This window comes from Leptonychotes weddellii, chromosome 4 (assembly GCF_054177405.1).
Source record: "Leptonychotes weddellii isolate Sample4059 chromosome 4, ASM5417740v2, whole genome shotgun sequence".
NCBI lineage: Eukaryota > Metazoa > Chordata > Mammalia > Carnivora > Phocidae > Leptonychotes > Leptonychotes weddellii.
The window spans coordinates 65241780-65258605 of NC_138372.1; the positions used below are offsets into that span (position 1 = coordinate 65241780).

The following is a 16826-nucleotide window of genomic DNA, read 5'->3' on the forward strand; positions in this document are numbered from 1 at the left end:
AGTGGAGGCAAGAAGGTGGACAGGCCAGCCAGGCAGTGATTTCAAGGGGGCCAACCCAGAGATGAAGAGGGCATGAGCAGTGGGGCCAAGAATGTCAACACAGGGAAGGAGGAGGAGGAGAATTCTCAGCACCGGGAACTGGATGGAGGAGTAGGACGGGAAGGTCCCAGCTAGGTGGCTGCCGAGAGAATGGGCACTCAACACATGTGGATGAACCTGGTTCAAGCTACTCCTCTGTGACTTGGTTCTGTTTGGTGTTGCACGTATCCATTATGAGACCCAGGAGATATTAGTGACTCTTACAGGACTCTGGTGGAGGCTGGGTCACATATAGAAAGTTCCTAACAGCGGTGGCAAACACTGTGGGCTCACTCATGATAAGGGTGGGTGAGGTGTCACAGCCAACAGGGGAGGTGTGTGCACTGGACGCGGGCTGGTCTGTGCTCCCTCGGCCTCGGCACCACCAGTGGAGAGTGGAGGGGGGGCTTGTCCTCTGACTCTGAATTTCCAACACCAAACACAGTCCTTGTTTGTTACGTGTGTTCATGAATAAAAGCACAGATGAGGGAATGAGTGGGCGCCGGCCAGATGTTTTCCCCTGTCCTCTCCCTCACCTACACATCCCAAGCCATCCTCCCAGGCCTCTCAACTCCTCTTTTTATACACCCTCCTCTGTGTTTTCCTTTTATCACCCAGAGAGAAAAACACTGAAATTAGGAGCCTGCATCTGGGTGACCCTGAATAAGTCACTTAACCTCTCTGAGTCTCCGTGTTCCCTCTATTAGATGGGTCATGGGACTAAAGGTTTTCTCTAAACCTCTCCCACCTCTGCTGTTCACGGGTTCTGCATCTTTTCCCTGTGTGTGGCTGTTTCTGCCCCTTTACACCAGGTCCCCCTGCCTTCCCGTCTCCTTATAATGGCCATAAGGAGATTTGGAATATATATTAGTAGTTGTTATTTAAATGGAACTTTGTTTCCTGTTCTCAACTTTAAAGGTAATGCTACCATATTATCAATTTACATTCCCCTTTTCTCTCTTACTCCACAAATATTTTTAAGTACTGACTTTGTATCATGCTGAGAACAAATCACTGAAGAAGTAGAACCAGATCCCTTCCTGGAGTTTTTGGTCCATTGGGACAATTTCCTACTAACAAAAACTTTAGAAACCCAGTACATAGATAATCTCCATAAATGCCTGTGTTTTCCACGTCACTATGTGTACATAAAAATTCAACAAATTCATTTTTTTGTTCAATATAAAATCAAGTAATCATTTTGAGCCTCCTCCACACTGTATCAAGTTATGATTTGACTGAGTTAACCTGTTGCTTTGTGCTTGTTTGGGTTACAGTCAGTCTTAGTACATGCATATGAGGTCTTTTGTCCCTTAAGTTGTCATTGTACTCATCAGAAACCTGTAATATTTTTAGGAAGGTGGAGTGATATACACAGATTGGAAAATGGAAAGAGACCCTGAAACTGGCCGATTGATGAGTAAGTTTTGATGATTGCTCTGTTATGAGTAAGTTACTCCTTTTTTTTTTTTTTTAAAGATTTTATCTATTTGACAGAGAGAGAGCGAGAGAGGAGAACAAGCAGGGGGGAGGAGCAGAGAGAGAGAGAGAAGCAGACACCCCCACCAAGCAGGGAGGAGCCCACAGGGAGCCTGCAGGGAGCCCAACATGGGGCTCGATCCCAGGACCCCCAGATCATGAACTGAGCCGCAGACACTTAAACGACTGAGCCACCCAGGCGCCCCAAAGTTACTCCTTTTTACAAAGTGCTGAGCAACCCTGGCCTTGCTGAGGGGAGGGAAGGCACTTAACGTCCTGTGTCTGCACATACTCAAAGTGAGGGCCTCAAAGAGCAGCACTTGGGAGCCTGTTAGAAATACAGAACCTTGTTCCCTACCCCAGGCCTGCAAATCAGAATATGGATTTTTAATAAGATTCGCCTGGTGATTTGTTTTCACCTCCCCCAAATTTGAGGAGTACTGATCTATTGATGCTTAAATGACTAAGATAGTTGGACAATTAAAGAAAAAAACAAAAACATGTGTTTCAATAATGCAACAACTTGGTAATTCATCTATATGAAAAATGTTAATGTGAAATTATAAACTAAATTTACAATGATCTTGGCGACGTCGGAACAGAATGGAGAAGTAGCTGCAGGACCCTCCTCTCGGACTAGCAGTGTGCAGACTCTGGGCAGCTGAGCAGCGGTATGGGGACCACACCCAGCTGGGAGCAGGAATCAAAGAGTTTAGGCTCCCTAATAAGCTAAGCTCTCTGTCAAAGCTTGGAGCCCTGAGGTTCACTACAATTACAGCTGCTTACTTTAAAGCTTTGGATTTGATCATGGCATGAAAATGTATTTGAGCCACATTTCGCAATGTGGAATGACCGGAAGCACAGGAAGAGGTAGCTGCTGGGACTGCTAGCATACCATGGAGCAGTGAGGTGGGGCAGGCAGGCTAGGTCTGCAGAAGGGAATCTGATCTTAGAATAAGTGGGCATGGGAGTGAGCGGGGTCAGAGGTCAGAGATACAGCCTGCAGGGGACCGCTGCTGGGTCTCAGGTCTCCGCCTCGAACTTCACCCCCTCCCCTTCTATCTACTGAGTCTGGCTCTGCAGACTGGAGTCGGCCTTAGACCCAGAAAGGCGTGCTTTCTCAGCATTGCCTTCAGGGTAGCCGTATTAATCTGGAAACGGAAGCACTCCCTAGTTTTCTGACATAGAACCTCTGACCAGAAACCAAAATGTGTGTTATTGATAAGAGTGGGGCATTGAGAGAGAATTAGATGTGATCCAAGGAAAGGTCAAGGGCTTGCCAAACTGAGACTGATTTTCCACTTTCCCTTCATTTCAAATTCCAGGATTCAAAAGTTGAACTCAAAATTATATATTGGATATAATGAATTACATTCAGCTACTTTTATGTTTATTCATGTACCTGTTTATTCAATAATTCATGAGTATTAATTGTGCATGTACTGCATGCACACGGCAGCTGTCTCCACTGTTCTGCTGAGACACCCGTGGAGACCCTGATGCCATGATTTGGTTACACTGGTTCTTCCTGGTCTCAGAGAGTTTCTTGGAGCCTTTACCATGGTGCTAGCTTCCTAAACTGCTTTTGAGGCAGACTCTGACAAACAGGTTTAGTTATTTATTTTAATTTTTTTTCCATTTATAGAATAACCAATGATAATAAACTTAAAAACCAAGAGCTTTATGTTTGAAATTTACTAATGTTGTTTGTTCTTTTTTTTTTTTTTTTTGAGAGAGAGAGCGAACAAGAGAGCACGAGCAGGGGGTGGAGATAGGCAGAAGGAAAGGGGGAGAGAGAATCTTAAGCAGACTCCATGCCTAGCTTGGAGCCCAATGTGGGACTTGACCTCAAGACCCTGAGATCATGACCTGAGCCAAAATCAAGAGTTGGACACTTAACTGACTGAGCCACCCAGGCGCCGTTTGTTCTTTCTTTCTTACTTTCATTCATTTGTCAATTCATTACTGAGAATCTATTTTGTGCCAGGCACTGGAGGATATGAAGATGAACAAGATATTATCCTCCCACAAAGGAGTTCCATGATCTATTAGAAAAATCAAACACATAAACAAATGATGACATTACACTATCATTAGAGCTGTGGCTAGAAGCAAACACAAAGTGACATGGGAAACCAGGAAGGGACCAACTCTCTTGAGTTACTAAGAAAGGGCCCTACTGAAGAGAAATACATTTGAGCTGGGTCTTGAAGGGTGGACTGAAATTTTCCAATTGGAGAAAGATGTGCCAGATAGAAGGAATAATAAATGCAAAAACATGGAAGCCCAAAAGAGCAGTGGACAATTAAGAAATAGGGAGATCTCCTAGCCAAAGCATAGCAATAGAGAGGGCAGCAGGAGAGGTGTCAGGAAGGATAGCTGGGTCCAAATGGCTAAGAGCCTTGAGAGCCTACTAAGCTTTGAAACTTATCCTAGTGCCACTGGTATAATCAAAATATCACTCTGGCAGGAGAGCAGGGGCTGGATTAATTTATTGGTGAGACTTACAATGGAAGTAGGATGATCACTTGCAATAGTCTAGATGAGAGATGGAAAGGACTAAGTATAGGCATGGTAACAGGGATGTACAGCAGAGGAAATATAAGAGAGGATTAGCAGTCAACATGCCAGGATTTTGTGACCAAGGGAATATAGGTTGGTAAAGAAGAAGAGTTGCTTTTAATTTCCTGGCATTTAGTTCATTGCAAAAAAAAAAAAGGAGAGAAATAACTTTAACCACTTACCAAAAGGATACTTTAAAATCATAATACTTTAAAATACTTTAAAATCATCAGTCAAGCATTTTGTAACATGGTAAGCCAAACAACACTTATTCCCATTGGATAATGGCTGAAGTTCAGAGAAAGTCAGTGTTTAGACCCTCTAAACTGTGCACTGCTTGCCCGAATTACATCCATAAACTGGCAATATTTTCCTTGAGAGCAACCAGTCTAATGTTTTTCGTAAACACCATGGAGTGTACCTGAGTAAAGATGAGGTGATTACTGGGATGCAGTCCTTCTTGATTTCCTAGGGACCCCATGTTCTTTTTTTTTTTTTAATAAATCTTTTTTTTTTAAAGATTTTTATTTATTTATTTGAGAGAGAGAGAGAGCATGAGAGGGGGGAGGATCAGAGGGAGAAGCAGACTCCCTGCTGAGCAGGGAGCCCGATGCGGGACTCGATCCCGGGACTCCAGGATCATGACCTGAGCCGAAGGCAGCCGCTTAACCAACTGAGCCACCCAGGCGCCCGGGACCCCATGTTCTTATCAACAAGGCAGGAAGGAGAATTTCCTCTTCTAAGAAAAAGCTTCTGAAAGGCAGTACCCTCAATGAGATATATGTGATAAAGAAGGAAATCAAAATTTCCAGATGATCTAAGTGACAAGCCAAGAAATGCAGGCTGAATGATGACAATTGTCATAATTATTTCATGTATTCTACTCACAAACGCACATGCCATGCATCATGCATTCTTCCAAGTACTTTCCATGGATTAGCTCATTTAATCCTCATAGCAACCCTAGGGGGTAGGTACCAGCATTGCCAGGTTTTGAACCTAGGCAGTCTGCACTCTTAATCACATCACTATACTGAATCCTGCATTAGATAATGATTCTGGAAACTACTTCTTTGTTTATTGTAACTTTCTCATAGCAACTTGGCCTGGGGCATCTGGTACTCCATTAGTAATTTAAGGACAGCTCTATCCATTGCCAGATGGAACTAAATGTCCCTAAAAGGACAAAAGGAAGGAAAAGTTATGGGCTGAGAACATCTAACATGTTATTTTAAAGTATAAATCTTGGTGGTTGTCAATCTTGCTATCGCTGGTAATCATTACATTCTGCAGAGAGCTTCCCGACTCATGGATGGCCCTGCTCACCAGAGTGAGGTGGTGTCCAGGGAACCCCCACTATAGGAGGTTAAAAACCAGGCTCTGAAAAACAAGAGTGCAACAAGAAGAAAGCTGCTGGTGTCCAGGGCTTTCCTGACTTCCCAGGAATCTTCCAGATTGTTTCAAGATTGCCTTAGAAGTATGTCTCCTATGCTATCTTCAAGACGGAGCTTCAGTTGGAGGAAAATTGGTCTTTTTTTTTTAATCCAGGAAAGCTACATTTAAATTTTTTGTTTATTTTTACTTTTTATAAACTTTTTGAATTGTGGTAAAATATACATAAATGTGAAATGTACCATCTTAACCATTTTTAAGTGTAAATTCTGTACTATTAAGTACTTTCACATTGGCATGCAACCCATCTCCAGGACTGTTTGATGTTGCAAAACTGAAACTCTGCACCCATTAAATACTAGCTCCCTGTTCCCCTCTACTCTCAGCATCTGGCAACCACTATTTACTTTCTATCTCTCTGAATGTGACTACTGTAGATACCTCATATAAGTGGAATCATACAGTATTTGTCTTTTTGTGATGGACTTCTTTCCCTTAACATCATATCCTAGGTTTCACCCATGTTGTAACATATGTCTGAATTTCCTTCCTTTCAAAGGATGAATAATATGCCATTGCATGTATATATCATATTTTGTTTATTCCCTCATCTATTGATAAACACTTGGGTTGCTTCCAAATAATGCTGCTATGAATATGGGTGGACAAATATCTCTTTGAAACTCTATGAGCTATTTGCAAGGTTTAGTAGGTGCGGGTTTTTTTTTTTTTCAGCTTAATGTCCCATTGGGGTTCCGAGAGGGGGGGAAAATCCAGCTTTTACATAGCTATCAATATGATGGGATTCACAGTAAGTTCATGGTATGGATATAAGGTAGCTGGACATTATGGTTTGGCCTAAATAGGACATATCTTTATGGCCATTTTGAGGTGGGTGTGGGCAGCAAGGAGTAGGGAGCAGCCAGCCCCGCATCCAGGTCTGGGGGAGAGGAAACCCAAGCAATGATAGGGTACACAGCCTAAAGGAAAGGAGGACCCGTAGGCTGGAGCAGAGAACTCTTGATTTTAACATCTAAACCTGCCTCCCCCTGGTCTTTCCAGTTGCAATAAATGGAAACTCCATGGAGTCAGCTGCTCCTAGCAGAAACCTAACATTCTCAGTCCTCCTATTCAAGCCATCTGTAAGTCTTGTCATTTCCAGCTTGCAAATATTTCTTGCTCATCTACTTTTGTTCATTGTACTTTCAACCAAGCTACCAAGCTCTCTCACCAGAACTACCTCCTATGGTGTCCCCTCTTTCCTTTTACCTCTCTCTAATTCATTCTCTTCAGAGCAGTCAGAGAATCTTTAGAAATCAGTCAGATTGTCTTCTGGTCCTAAAGGACTCAGTGAAACACATCATGTGGAGAATATAATCTAAACTCCTTTCCTACAAGGCCCTGTGTGGTCTGGACCCTCCTGGTCCCCATCTGTTTCATATGTCTCATGCTGGGATTACCAGACTTCAGTCTTATTGCTTTCCTCAAATTTATAAAGGCACTAAGCATTTCTCTCTGCAGGACTTGGGGGTGCATTGTTCCCTCTGTCTGGAATACTCCTCCACATTAAAATCTTCCCACACCAAAGTGCTACTTAGGACTAAATGACTCATCTTCAGAGAAGACTTTTCTGACCAATCGGTCTAAATTATGGATGTGCCTTGTTACTCTTTCTTGCAATTTTTTTCCACCATAACACTTTTAACATTTTGTTATTATATACTTTGGGATTTGTTTATTGGATATTGGATATTATTTATTGAGTATCTGTCTTTTCCATTAGACTATAAGCTCCACGAGGGCAGGATCATGTTCATTTATTAACCATTGTTTACCCAGCCATTTTTAGTACCTATAGATACATACAGGCAATCCACCAATATTTTTTGACCAACCAAGTGGGTTAATGAATGCGTAAATGAATAAGAACATGAAATATTCCTTTGAGCTGGAAAAATGGCCTTGATGGAAACTCCCTAGACTTCACATAAAAAGAGGAAGAGCTGTTCCTTGACAGATTCATTTACCCCAACTGACCTCTAGTTGTCTATGCTTGGATCCCATTAATCATGACCTGTCCATCCACTGGAGTTCTGCCTATTCTTCATGCAGGAATATAAACACTATTATTAAAGATGAAGTGGCCTTTTCCATCCCAACAGCAAAGAAGCCAGTGAGCCTCTACACTATCCATGATGGATCTGTCCACACTGTTCAGAGGTCACCTTTTTACAAGGACATTATCCTCACCATTGGGGGATGGAACGTGGCCATCTGGAAAGAAGGTGTTATGGTGAGTTGCCTGAAAAATGGAGGAGTGGGTGTGTGGTCCTTTGTTACTGAGAAAGACAATGGGAACAACAGACTGTTCTGACATAACAGTGCCTTAGGGACACTTTTTAGAGAAATTACAACAGATGGCTTGGGTTCCAGCTTGTCAGCAGAACCACGTAAGCCTTTTGAAAACACAACCATTTGCCTTTCTTCCCTGAGGGAAGGAAACAATATTTACATCTCTTGCTCTCTAAGACCTAACAGTCTTTTCTTCAAAATATGTATTGTGGGCAGTTGATTTATTTTATGTTTTTTCCTCCCCTTAAAATAAACGATGGGATGCTGGTTACTATGAAGTCCAAGGAGAAGCACTGCGTCTATCAACTTCGCTTCTATACCAGGAATATGTCCACAGGTTCAGAAAGTGGGAGTAAGAAGGCTAAGGGGTTCGTTGCCAAGAGACCAGAGACATGCATGGGCCACAGGGAAGCAGCAGCAGGACTCTGGCAGTCAGGATTAGGAGAGGGCCTGGATCCAGGCAAATAGAAGCTAAACTGCCAAAAACTGGAAAGACTGATAAAATCCAGTGAAGCAAGGGTGTGAGGAAATCAGCATGACAAGTCCCTTTAGTGTGCAATTTAAGATCATCAAAATCTGAAATATGTATGTATATCTATTTCATAGCTGTAATACATATATTCTTTGAAAAAATGATATATAATGTGTATATTTATATATATAACATTTATATGAGTATATATTCTTCAAATAAAATGAATAAAAATATACATATATTCTTCAATAAAGAATATATATATTCTTTAAATAAAGTGATAAAAATATACATATACATATATATATTCTTTGACCTAACACTTTCACTTCTGGGACTCTAACTTACACAAATACTTGTGTGAATTTATGTACGAGTTTGTCATTGAAACAATTAGAAACTACTCAAAATGCCCATCCACAAAAGGACTTCTACTTTATACCAATGTACTTTGGTATGTCCAATTTTCTTTTTTACAGTGAATAAGTATCAGTTTTGTTGTTAAAGAAAAAGAAAATTAGGCAAGATTGTCCATAGACTATTCAGGGGCCAAGAACCGGGTTATCCACAGAAATGAAAGGAGCTGGGCAAGGTGGGCAAGAACAGGATAAGGAGTCCATGAATCTGAGATATTCTTCGTTTCCCATAGGGAAGTTTCTTATGCATGTCTCAGAGGGTAGGAAACAGCTTCACAGTTTAGTTTAGTCTCTGCAGCTATAAGTAGATAAATGAATACACCTGCTTGTCAGGTGGAGCGCGACAGTAAGAGGAGAGCACATTCTGATCTTTTTTCTCTCTGAAAACCTCCCAAAGAGGGCAAATTACCCCATGGTAAAGAAAAGAGAAGCTGATCTTGTACTAATGCTTTGCTGGTCTAAAATCCTCTTCCAAACAATATTTGCAAGCCATTGGATGCAGTTCGCAGCTGGAATTGACTTTTTATTGGCTTTTTTTCCTGGCTGCCAGAGTTGTCTCCATTGGAAATAGACACCCAACAGCAAAATAAAGGTATAAGCAAAATTTCCTTATAATCTTTACTTACCTAACATCCACCAATCTCCAGCTTGACTGGAAGGTTTGATCTTTTCTAAAAGGCAACTAAAATAAGAAAAAAATGTTAGAAAAAATGCACAGGAAGTAAAAGAGTTGGCATTATATAAAATCCTATAAGAAAAAGAACTAAGAGTTCAGAGTGGGCATAATTGTGCTGTTCCATGATCATAGCCATCTGAGTTGTACTTAAAGAAAATCATTGTGAATACACTTCAGATAATAACAAAAGTTTTCATGTGTCCTTTTAAAATTTTGTTTAAAGACTGGACCCCTCCTTCAGTCATCCTGTGCACCAAAAAGGTATACTGCAGGCCACTGGTCCCTGACAAGGCCTGGAGTTTTCTATATTGGCCGAGAAGATGGATACATTGACATCTGGGACCTTCTGGAGAAAACTCATGAGCCAGCCCTGTCACAAAACATCTGCATAACTATGATCACCTACATCAAACCCTGGACCTTCTCTGGTGTGTTAATTCTAATTAAATGACCTAAGTTATTTTGTTTTTTGGGGGGTAACTCAGGAACATTTTGACATTCATCTGGAAAGTCTCTGATATTTTTTTCTCAAGTTTTGCCCATCCCATACTTTCCCTTCCTTCCTTCCCCTTCCTTCTTACACTCAAACTCTGGATACAACCTGAGTTTCTCTCGTTGTTTTCTTTATCAACAATTATTTCTGAGGCATGGTTAGTATGACAAGCAGAGGCTGATTTTGAACCAACCACACGATGAAAAGCATCCTTCTCATCTTCTCCAGGTCAGACAGTGTGATCCCTAAATCTTTGGTACCTTTTGCTGCTTCTTTCCCAAATAGAGTAATTCTTGTATCTTTAATTTTTCATTACAAATTTTCAATATTTTATCATTTTTCTGGCTTTTCCCTGGACAATATCAAGCAATTCTTTTCATGAGATCAAATGACTCTCGGGTTATTTATCTATTTAAACTTTTAACTTTTGAACTAATTATGAGGAAAAAAACATCGTATAACAAAGCAAGCAGAAATTCAAGGATGTGTCCTTGGAAAAGTAATTTATATTCTTTGTCCCAATTTCTCTGTTTTACCTAAGCACTACTTTCTATATAAACCCAGTATATTTGCCTCTTTTAAAAGAAGTTTCCCTTTGTTTCCAAGGTATGCAGGCATAAAATTGTCTTTCTATCCTTTTCTCTCTCAGAAACATTACGTTTAGAAATTCAGTCTTCAGAATTTCTAGAGTGTCACATTCTGGCTACCACTTAGCCTTAACGTGTCACCAAGTGTGGGTTTTTCCCCATCTTTGCTATAAAACATTGCTTTTGTATACATCCAGGGATTATGAGTCTAGGATTTAACAATTTAAACCAAACCTTCTGAAAATAAGAAAAAGAAAAGAAACCCCATATGATAAGGTAGAAAATTAAAATTCTTAAACACATTTGTGTTTTATATCCATTTTCAATGATCAAAAGAAGCGATCTGTTTTTATAATAAGAAAATGGGTTCTGGCTGTGTCTTTGAAATTCATCTGGATAATGGTATCCTTCAGCCCTTACTGAGTCTTTGGTGAAAACTGGCTTCATGATTTTTCTTTGAAAATCTTTCCCTGTGTTATCCTCACTTTCTTCTCAAGTCTGTCCAGTAGCCCAGCCACACAGATAGTCAACCTCAGCTAGGAGCCACACTCCTTACATGAGCACCAAGAAGACAAGATTTGAGGTGGGCAGGGTGGCCGTCAAAGGCTTCGGGTCTCGACTTTCATCAACTGGAAAAAATGATTTTTATATATCAGTTAATATTGTCCTCAGTCATGAAAGCCTGATGAAGATGCCAAGATTATCATAACCACAGCAGGTCTTTTGGGAGACCAAAAAACAAAAACACATTTCATGTTTAACCTCCAGGATGACTTTCTGTTCTTCCCCCCATTTTTTGGATCTTTCAGCTAAGCAGCAATTTATAGCCATAGCTGATTATTATGGAACACTGCATATATTGGAAATTCCTTGGACGTTAAGTCACCCTTCCACCAATGAGGTTAGTACCTTTTGGCTCTGAGAATTTATGTGACCAGATATTACTGAGGCATGTTTTAAAAGTGTGTTCAGAAATGACAGCATTTTTGCTCTGTAAGAAAACAAAAGAATCACACAATCCCAAATAAGGGATGTATTTCTGTTGTATGAGTTAAATAACTTGAAACCACAGAAAAACAGATGTGATGAGAGAGAGGGCAAGTAAATGAAGCCCAGATTCAGAAAAGAATTGATTTGGGTATTCATAAAACGTTATTTTCAGACTGTCGAAGGACGGGACTCCTATTTCAGTGATGCCCTTCCCGGAGGCCCAGTTGACATTTTGATACATTTCTCCATTGCCCACCTCCACCCCGTCTTCTCCCAAGTTGGTGTACTGTAGGCAGCATGGCTGAGGGGGCAATTTTCTGCCCTTCCATAGGCACCACCCGCCAGTTTTAAGTAATAGTAATAATGAGGTGATAAAAAGAAAATCAATGAATAGAAATAAGTAACCAACATTATATATATAGACTGCAATCTGCCACAAGTCCCAACATCAGCCTACTTACTGGCAAGCAGAAAGCTTTCCATCCCCTGGCTGCTTTGCCCAAGGTTTCTGCTGACTTTGCTGCTTCTGTTCTTCTGTGCACACACCAAGTCCTCCAGGGAACTCAGCTTCCCTTCCTGTCCCTTTGGGGTTTACGCTGAGCTCCTCATCTGGGTTTTCCAAGTTTGGTTGATGATATGATACTTTCCTCAGGCTTAGAAGTGAGAAACAAGGAAAGGGAAAAAAGCCATCCCTGAGTATTTCTTTTACAAAACTATAATTTTTTGCTGTTCTCTTCTTCCAGCCCCACTCCCTTCGTGGAATCCTCCAATTTGCAGGGCCCTGAACCTTAGCACAGTAGCCCCCACACTGAGCTAGCTCCTCTGGTAGTGGGCCTGTGGGTGGTATCCCAAAGCAGGTAAGCCAGCTAATGAATTACAAGCAGCAGGAATTCTTCTAGAGCCTTGTGAAGAATACGAGGGCTTCCACGTGGGCACCCCTCTCATGGGCCTGTGCTTCTAACAGGTATCAAGCATGAATCACTACTTCGAAAGAGAAGTCAAGCATCTGGAATATGTAGAGGAACGAAAGAAAATTCGTGAACAAGAAAAGAAGGAAATGGAGCTGGAACTTGAGAAGACAAAAGTTGTAAGTGAAATTTCAGAAACAAAAGCCGTTGCCTTCCTCTAACCCCAGTGGAAATATGTATATTTGGCTTATTCCACAGTTTCAATAGGAAAATTATGCCTTTTCACATTCTTCTCTCTTTCTCATGACAGTCAAGAGGGTATTTCTCTCATTTCCTAGATTACCATGAGTGACAACTATCAATTGGACACCTATCTAGATTCTATCCAACTTAACTTTCTAAAGTTTTCCATAATTTCAAAGTCCTTTAGATACAAAGGCATCTGAATATCATTCATAGATACAACAATTCAAAATCTGGAATTTTTCATTGCATAGAATTTTAACATCCAGTGAATAATACCTTAAAACATGTAGTGCATGGGGCACCTGGCTGACTCCGTCCACAGAGCATCCGACTCCTGATCTCGGAGAAGTGAGTTTGAACTCCACATTAGGTGTAGAAATTACTTAAAAATTTTTTGTTTAAAGAAAAACAGGTAGTCCAAAAAGAGTGGAATATAGAATGAAGACACATGGGCTCAAATCCCAACTCCACCCACCACTACTAGCTACGAGATCTGGAGCAGGGCTTATGTCACTGCTGAGCTTCAGTTCTTGTCTTTAAAATGGGAATCCCGGGGCACCTGGGTGGCTTAGTCATTAAGTGTCTGCCTTCGGATCAGGTCATGATCCCAGGGTCCTGGGATTGAGCCCCACATCGGGCTCCATGCTCAGCGGGAAGCCTACTTCTCCCTCTCCCACTCCCCTTGCTTGTGTTCCCTCTCTCACTGTATCTCTCCCTGTCAAATAAATAAATAAAATCTTAATAAATAAATAAATAAATAAATAAATAAATAAATAAAATGGGAATACTGATAACTACCTTTTAGGATTAGGCTTTTCAGTTCAGTAACCCGACAAATAGTAGACTTTTAGTAAATGGGAACCAGTATACAGACAAATGGATAGGAACTTTACTATAATATAATATATGGGAACTATAAAATTTGAGATAGAGGAGAATTTGGTAGAGGACACATCTTTCTCCCAGAAAGGAACCTAAAGCTCTGAAGGCCCTCACCTTTCTCTTTCCCAGCTTCTGTCACTGTTGGTCTTCCCTTGCCCACTGGGATTGGGACCTTTGGATATTCTGTGAATTTAGTTCTCTCTCTCTCAGCAGAGGCCCCTCAGTCCACATTTCTACTTCTCTCTTGCTCATTCCCTTCCTAGGCTTTTTGTCACCAGCAATTTCACCACTGATCCCATTTATAGATCCTTTTTTTTTTTTTAAAGATTTTATTTATTTGACACAGAGAGAGACAGCGAGAGCAGGAACACAAGCAGGGGGAGTGGGAGAGGGAGAAGCAGGCTTCCTGCCGAGCAGGGAGCCCGATGTGGGACTCCATCCCAGGACCCTGGGATCATGACCTGAGCCGAAGGCAGACGCTTAATGACTGAGGCACTCAGGCGCCCTATAGATTCTTTATAGGCAAATATATAACCTCCTCCAGCACAATTATTCATGTGAGAGCATGAGCATGTGGAATTCTTAATGTTAACATTATCACTTATTGATAGATACGTATCAGTGTAATAAAAGCAGAAGGCCTCGGGTGCCTGGGTGGCTCAGTTGGTTAAGCGACTGCCTTCGGCTCAGGTCATGATCCTGGAGTCCCTGGATCGAGTCCCGCATTGGGCTCCCTGCTCAGCAGGGAGTCTGCTTCTCCCTCTGACCCTCCCCCCTCTCATGTGCTCTCTCTCATTCTCTCTCTCTCAAATAAATAAATAAAATCTTTAAAAAAAAAAAAGCAGAAGGCCTCATTTCAAAAGCATTGTTTAGTGGTGGCAAGGTATAAAAGAATACCAATCAATTAACTTTTCATCATTTTCCCTGCTATAAAAGATTTGGTCTCGGTCTGTTCTTTTGCATACTCACAAACACTGGTTGAAATTCTGTGGTGTGAGACAACCGGACACCCTTCCTTTACGCCCACAATTACCCATGATTATTGTGAGTGATTAAATACCACAGTGACAGCTCCTAATCATCCACATCAGCTGGAAGCCAGTAGACCTGTGGAAAATCCAAAAATAATTTGCATATGAAATACTTTTAAAACACCTGAATATTATAATAATCATATCTTGAAATTGTATCATGTGTTTGAGTTTCCAAAACATCTCCAGCTTCTTCCTGTAGCTTCATTTCCATGTGATATAGTACCCTCTTTATTTAAGATTTTTTTATTTTTTTAGTTGAGAGAGAGAGAGAGAGAAAGCTCGAGCAGGGGGAGGGGGATAGGGAGAAGCAGGCTCCCCGCTGAGGAGGGAGCCCCACATGGGGCTTGATCCCAGGACCCCCGGGATCATGACCTGAGCCAAAGGCAGATGCTTAACAACTGAGCCGCCCAGGCGCCCCGACATAGTACCCTCTTTAAAGTAGAGCTACTACTTCTCCCATTTTCTCTGGAACTAGATTGGAGATAAACGAATGGACTTAAATGGGCTCCTCTGTTACATTTAGAACATGGAAGGTGTCACCAAAGAAAAACAAGTAATGTCAGTGAGAAATACGTTCTAACGAGCAACCGCTGATAACAGGGAAAATGGGAACAGCTGTAACAACCTCAGGGGACTGTAGAGGAGATTAAATGAGTTAAAATATTTACAGCACTTAGCCAGTAAGCGGCACATAGAAAATGGTAGGAAGCGTCTACTCTTGTGATTACAGAAGGCAGGGGGAGATCACACATCCATCCAGCATGGCTGGTCTTGACAGGTGCCCTGCCGTTGCCAGGGATGAGGCTGTACACGTCAACCCACAAATCCGAAGGAAACCGTACACCCATCTCTTTGCAAACACTGAGTCTGGGTACAGCTCACTTCCTGAAAAATAATAGTAATTACAGCTCTAACAGCACATGAAATGGGAGTTTTTCTAACTGGAATTTCAGCTGGAGACCCAAAGCTAGAAAAAGTAGCAGCTTCCGTGTGACCCATAAGCTGCTGTGCCATCTAAATAGGACTTAGTAAAGGGAGGAATTCAAAAGAATTCTGTAAGCTCTAGGCAATTATCCACACTTCAGGCTACAGGAGGGGGACAAGAATCATGGGAAAAAAGGAAGACTAGAAGAGGGGATTTTTTTTGAGAAAGAGGTGTCAAAGAGCCATGTATTCCCCACTTCCCAGTTCTGCAAAACCAGACTCCATGAGGAGACCTTCAAGGGACCACTGCTAGAAAAGGGTTGCTGGCCAGGATGGACATCTGGCCTCTTCACGTCTGGCAGGAGGCTTCCCAAGCCACAGAGACCTGCACACACTTCTCCACTCTCTCTCTGCCACCGCCCTTCAGGGCCAGCCGCCACTCTCCCTCACTGTGCCAGAGATGCCCTCCTGCCCTCTGCCCTCCCGCAAAACCCTCCCAGAGGGCAGTGGCTAGGCCAACTGCTCAAAACCAGCCCCTTCCTTTCTTTGGTATTTCTAGCTGTCAGTGCTTTATTGGGATGATTTGGCTTTTCCCCCCTAGAAAACGTATCAGAAGTCAAAGGAACAGTTGGAGGCTGAATTGAAAATGGACTATGAGAGTTACTTAGAACTGGAAAAGAACACCCTCATCAACCTTGGCTTCATCAAAGTGAAAGAGACGATGTCATTCATGGACTTGTAGAAAAGCTTTCTACAAAGGTGTTTTGGGGATTTTGTAGGACTTTCTTTTCTTTTTATTCATCATTTTTTATGTAAGGTGACCTAGCAAACTAAACATTAAATGGGTTTACTTATAAATAGTAGCCTTTTATGTCACTGCTATTAAAAATTGTTTTATAACAATAAGATCTGTTTTGATTTTTGGATTGGATGTGTACTGAAATTTGTACTGAATATGAAAGTTACCAATAACGGAATTTTCATTTTCCTATAGTAATCCCTTCACCCCCCTGTCCTTGATGTCTATTTAGAGCCCCTAATCCCAGAGAAAAGTGGAAATCAAACTTTGTTCCCAATTACCAGGTTGCTTTTGGTTGCCCCTCCAAACAGCGCTCCCACCCCCTGGGGCCTCTGCACAGATTGTAGTGTTATGTGTTCAATACAGTAGTAGCAAATTGAATCCAGGAATATATGTATAAAGAAAGGATAATACATAAAGATCATGTTGGGTTTACCCAGGGAATACAAGGTTAACTTAACTGTAGAAAATAAATCAATGACTGATTAAAGGAGAGAATTTATGATACCAAACGGATGCAAAAAAACAGTGAT

The 16826-nt window shown here is 41.5% G+C and overlaps 1 protein-coding gene across 1 annotated transcript in view; it reads left to right on the forward strand.

The window, feature by feature from the left end:
* The window catches only part of DNAI3 (dynein axonemal intermediate chain 3), a 56817-nt gene extending 40417 nt beyond the window's left edge, over window positions 1–16400 (forward strand). Inside the window, exons 16-21 of the mRNA XM_081817090.1 lie at window positions 1435–1498; window positions 7674–7804; window positions 9654–9858; window positions 11320–11411; window positions 12465–12587; window positions 16096–16400. Coding sequence (XP_081673216.1) covers window positions 1435–1498; window positions 7674–7804; window positions 9654–9858; window positions 11320–11411; window positions 12465–12587; window positions 16096–16236 — 756 coding nt within the window. The 3' untranslated portion in view covers window positions 16237–16400. The remainder of the gene's footprint in view (window positions 1–1434; window positions 1499–7673; window positions 7805–9653; window positions 9859–11319; window positions 11412–12464; window positions 12588–16095) is intronic.
* Window positions 16401–16826: the final 426 nt, after the last annotated feature.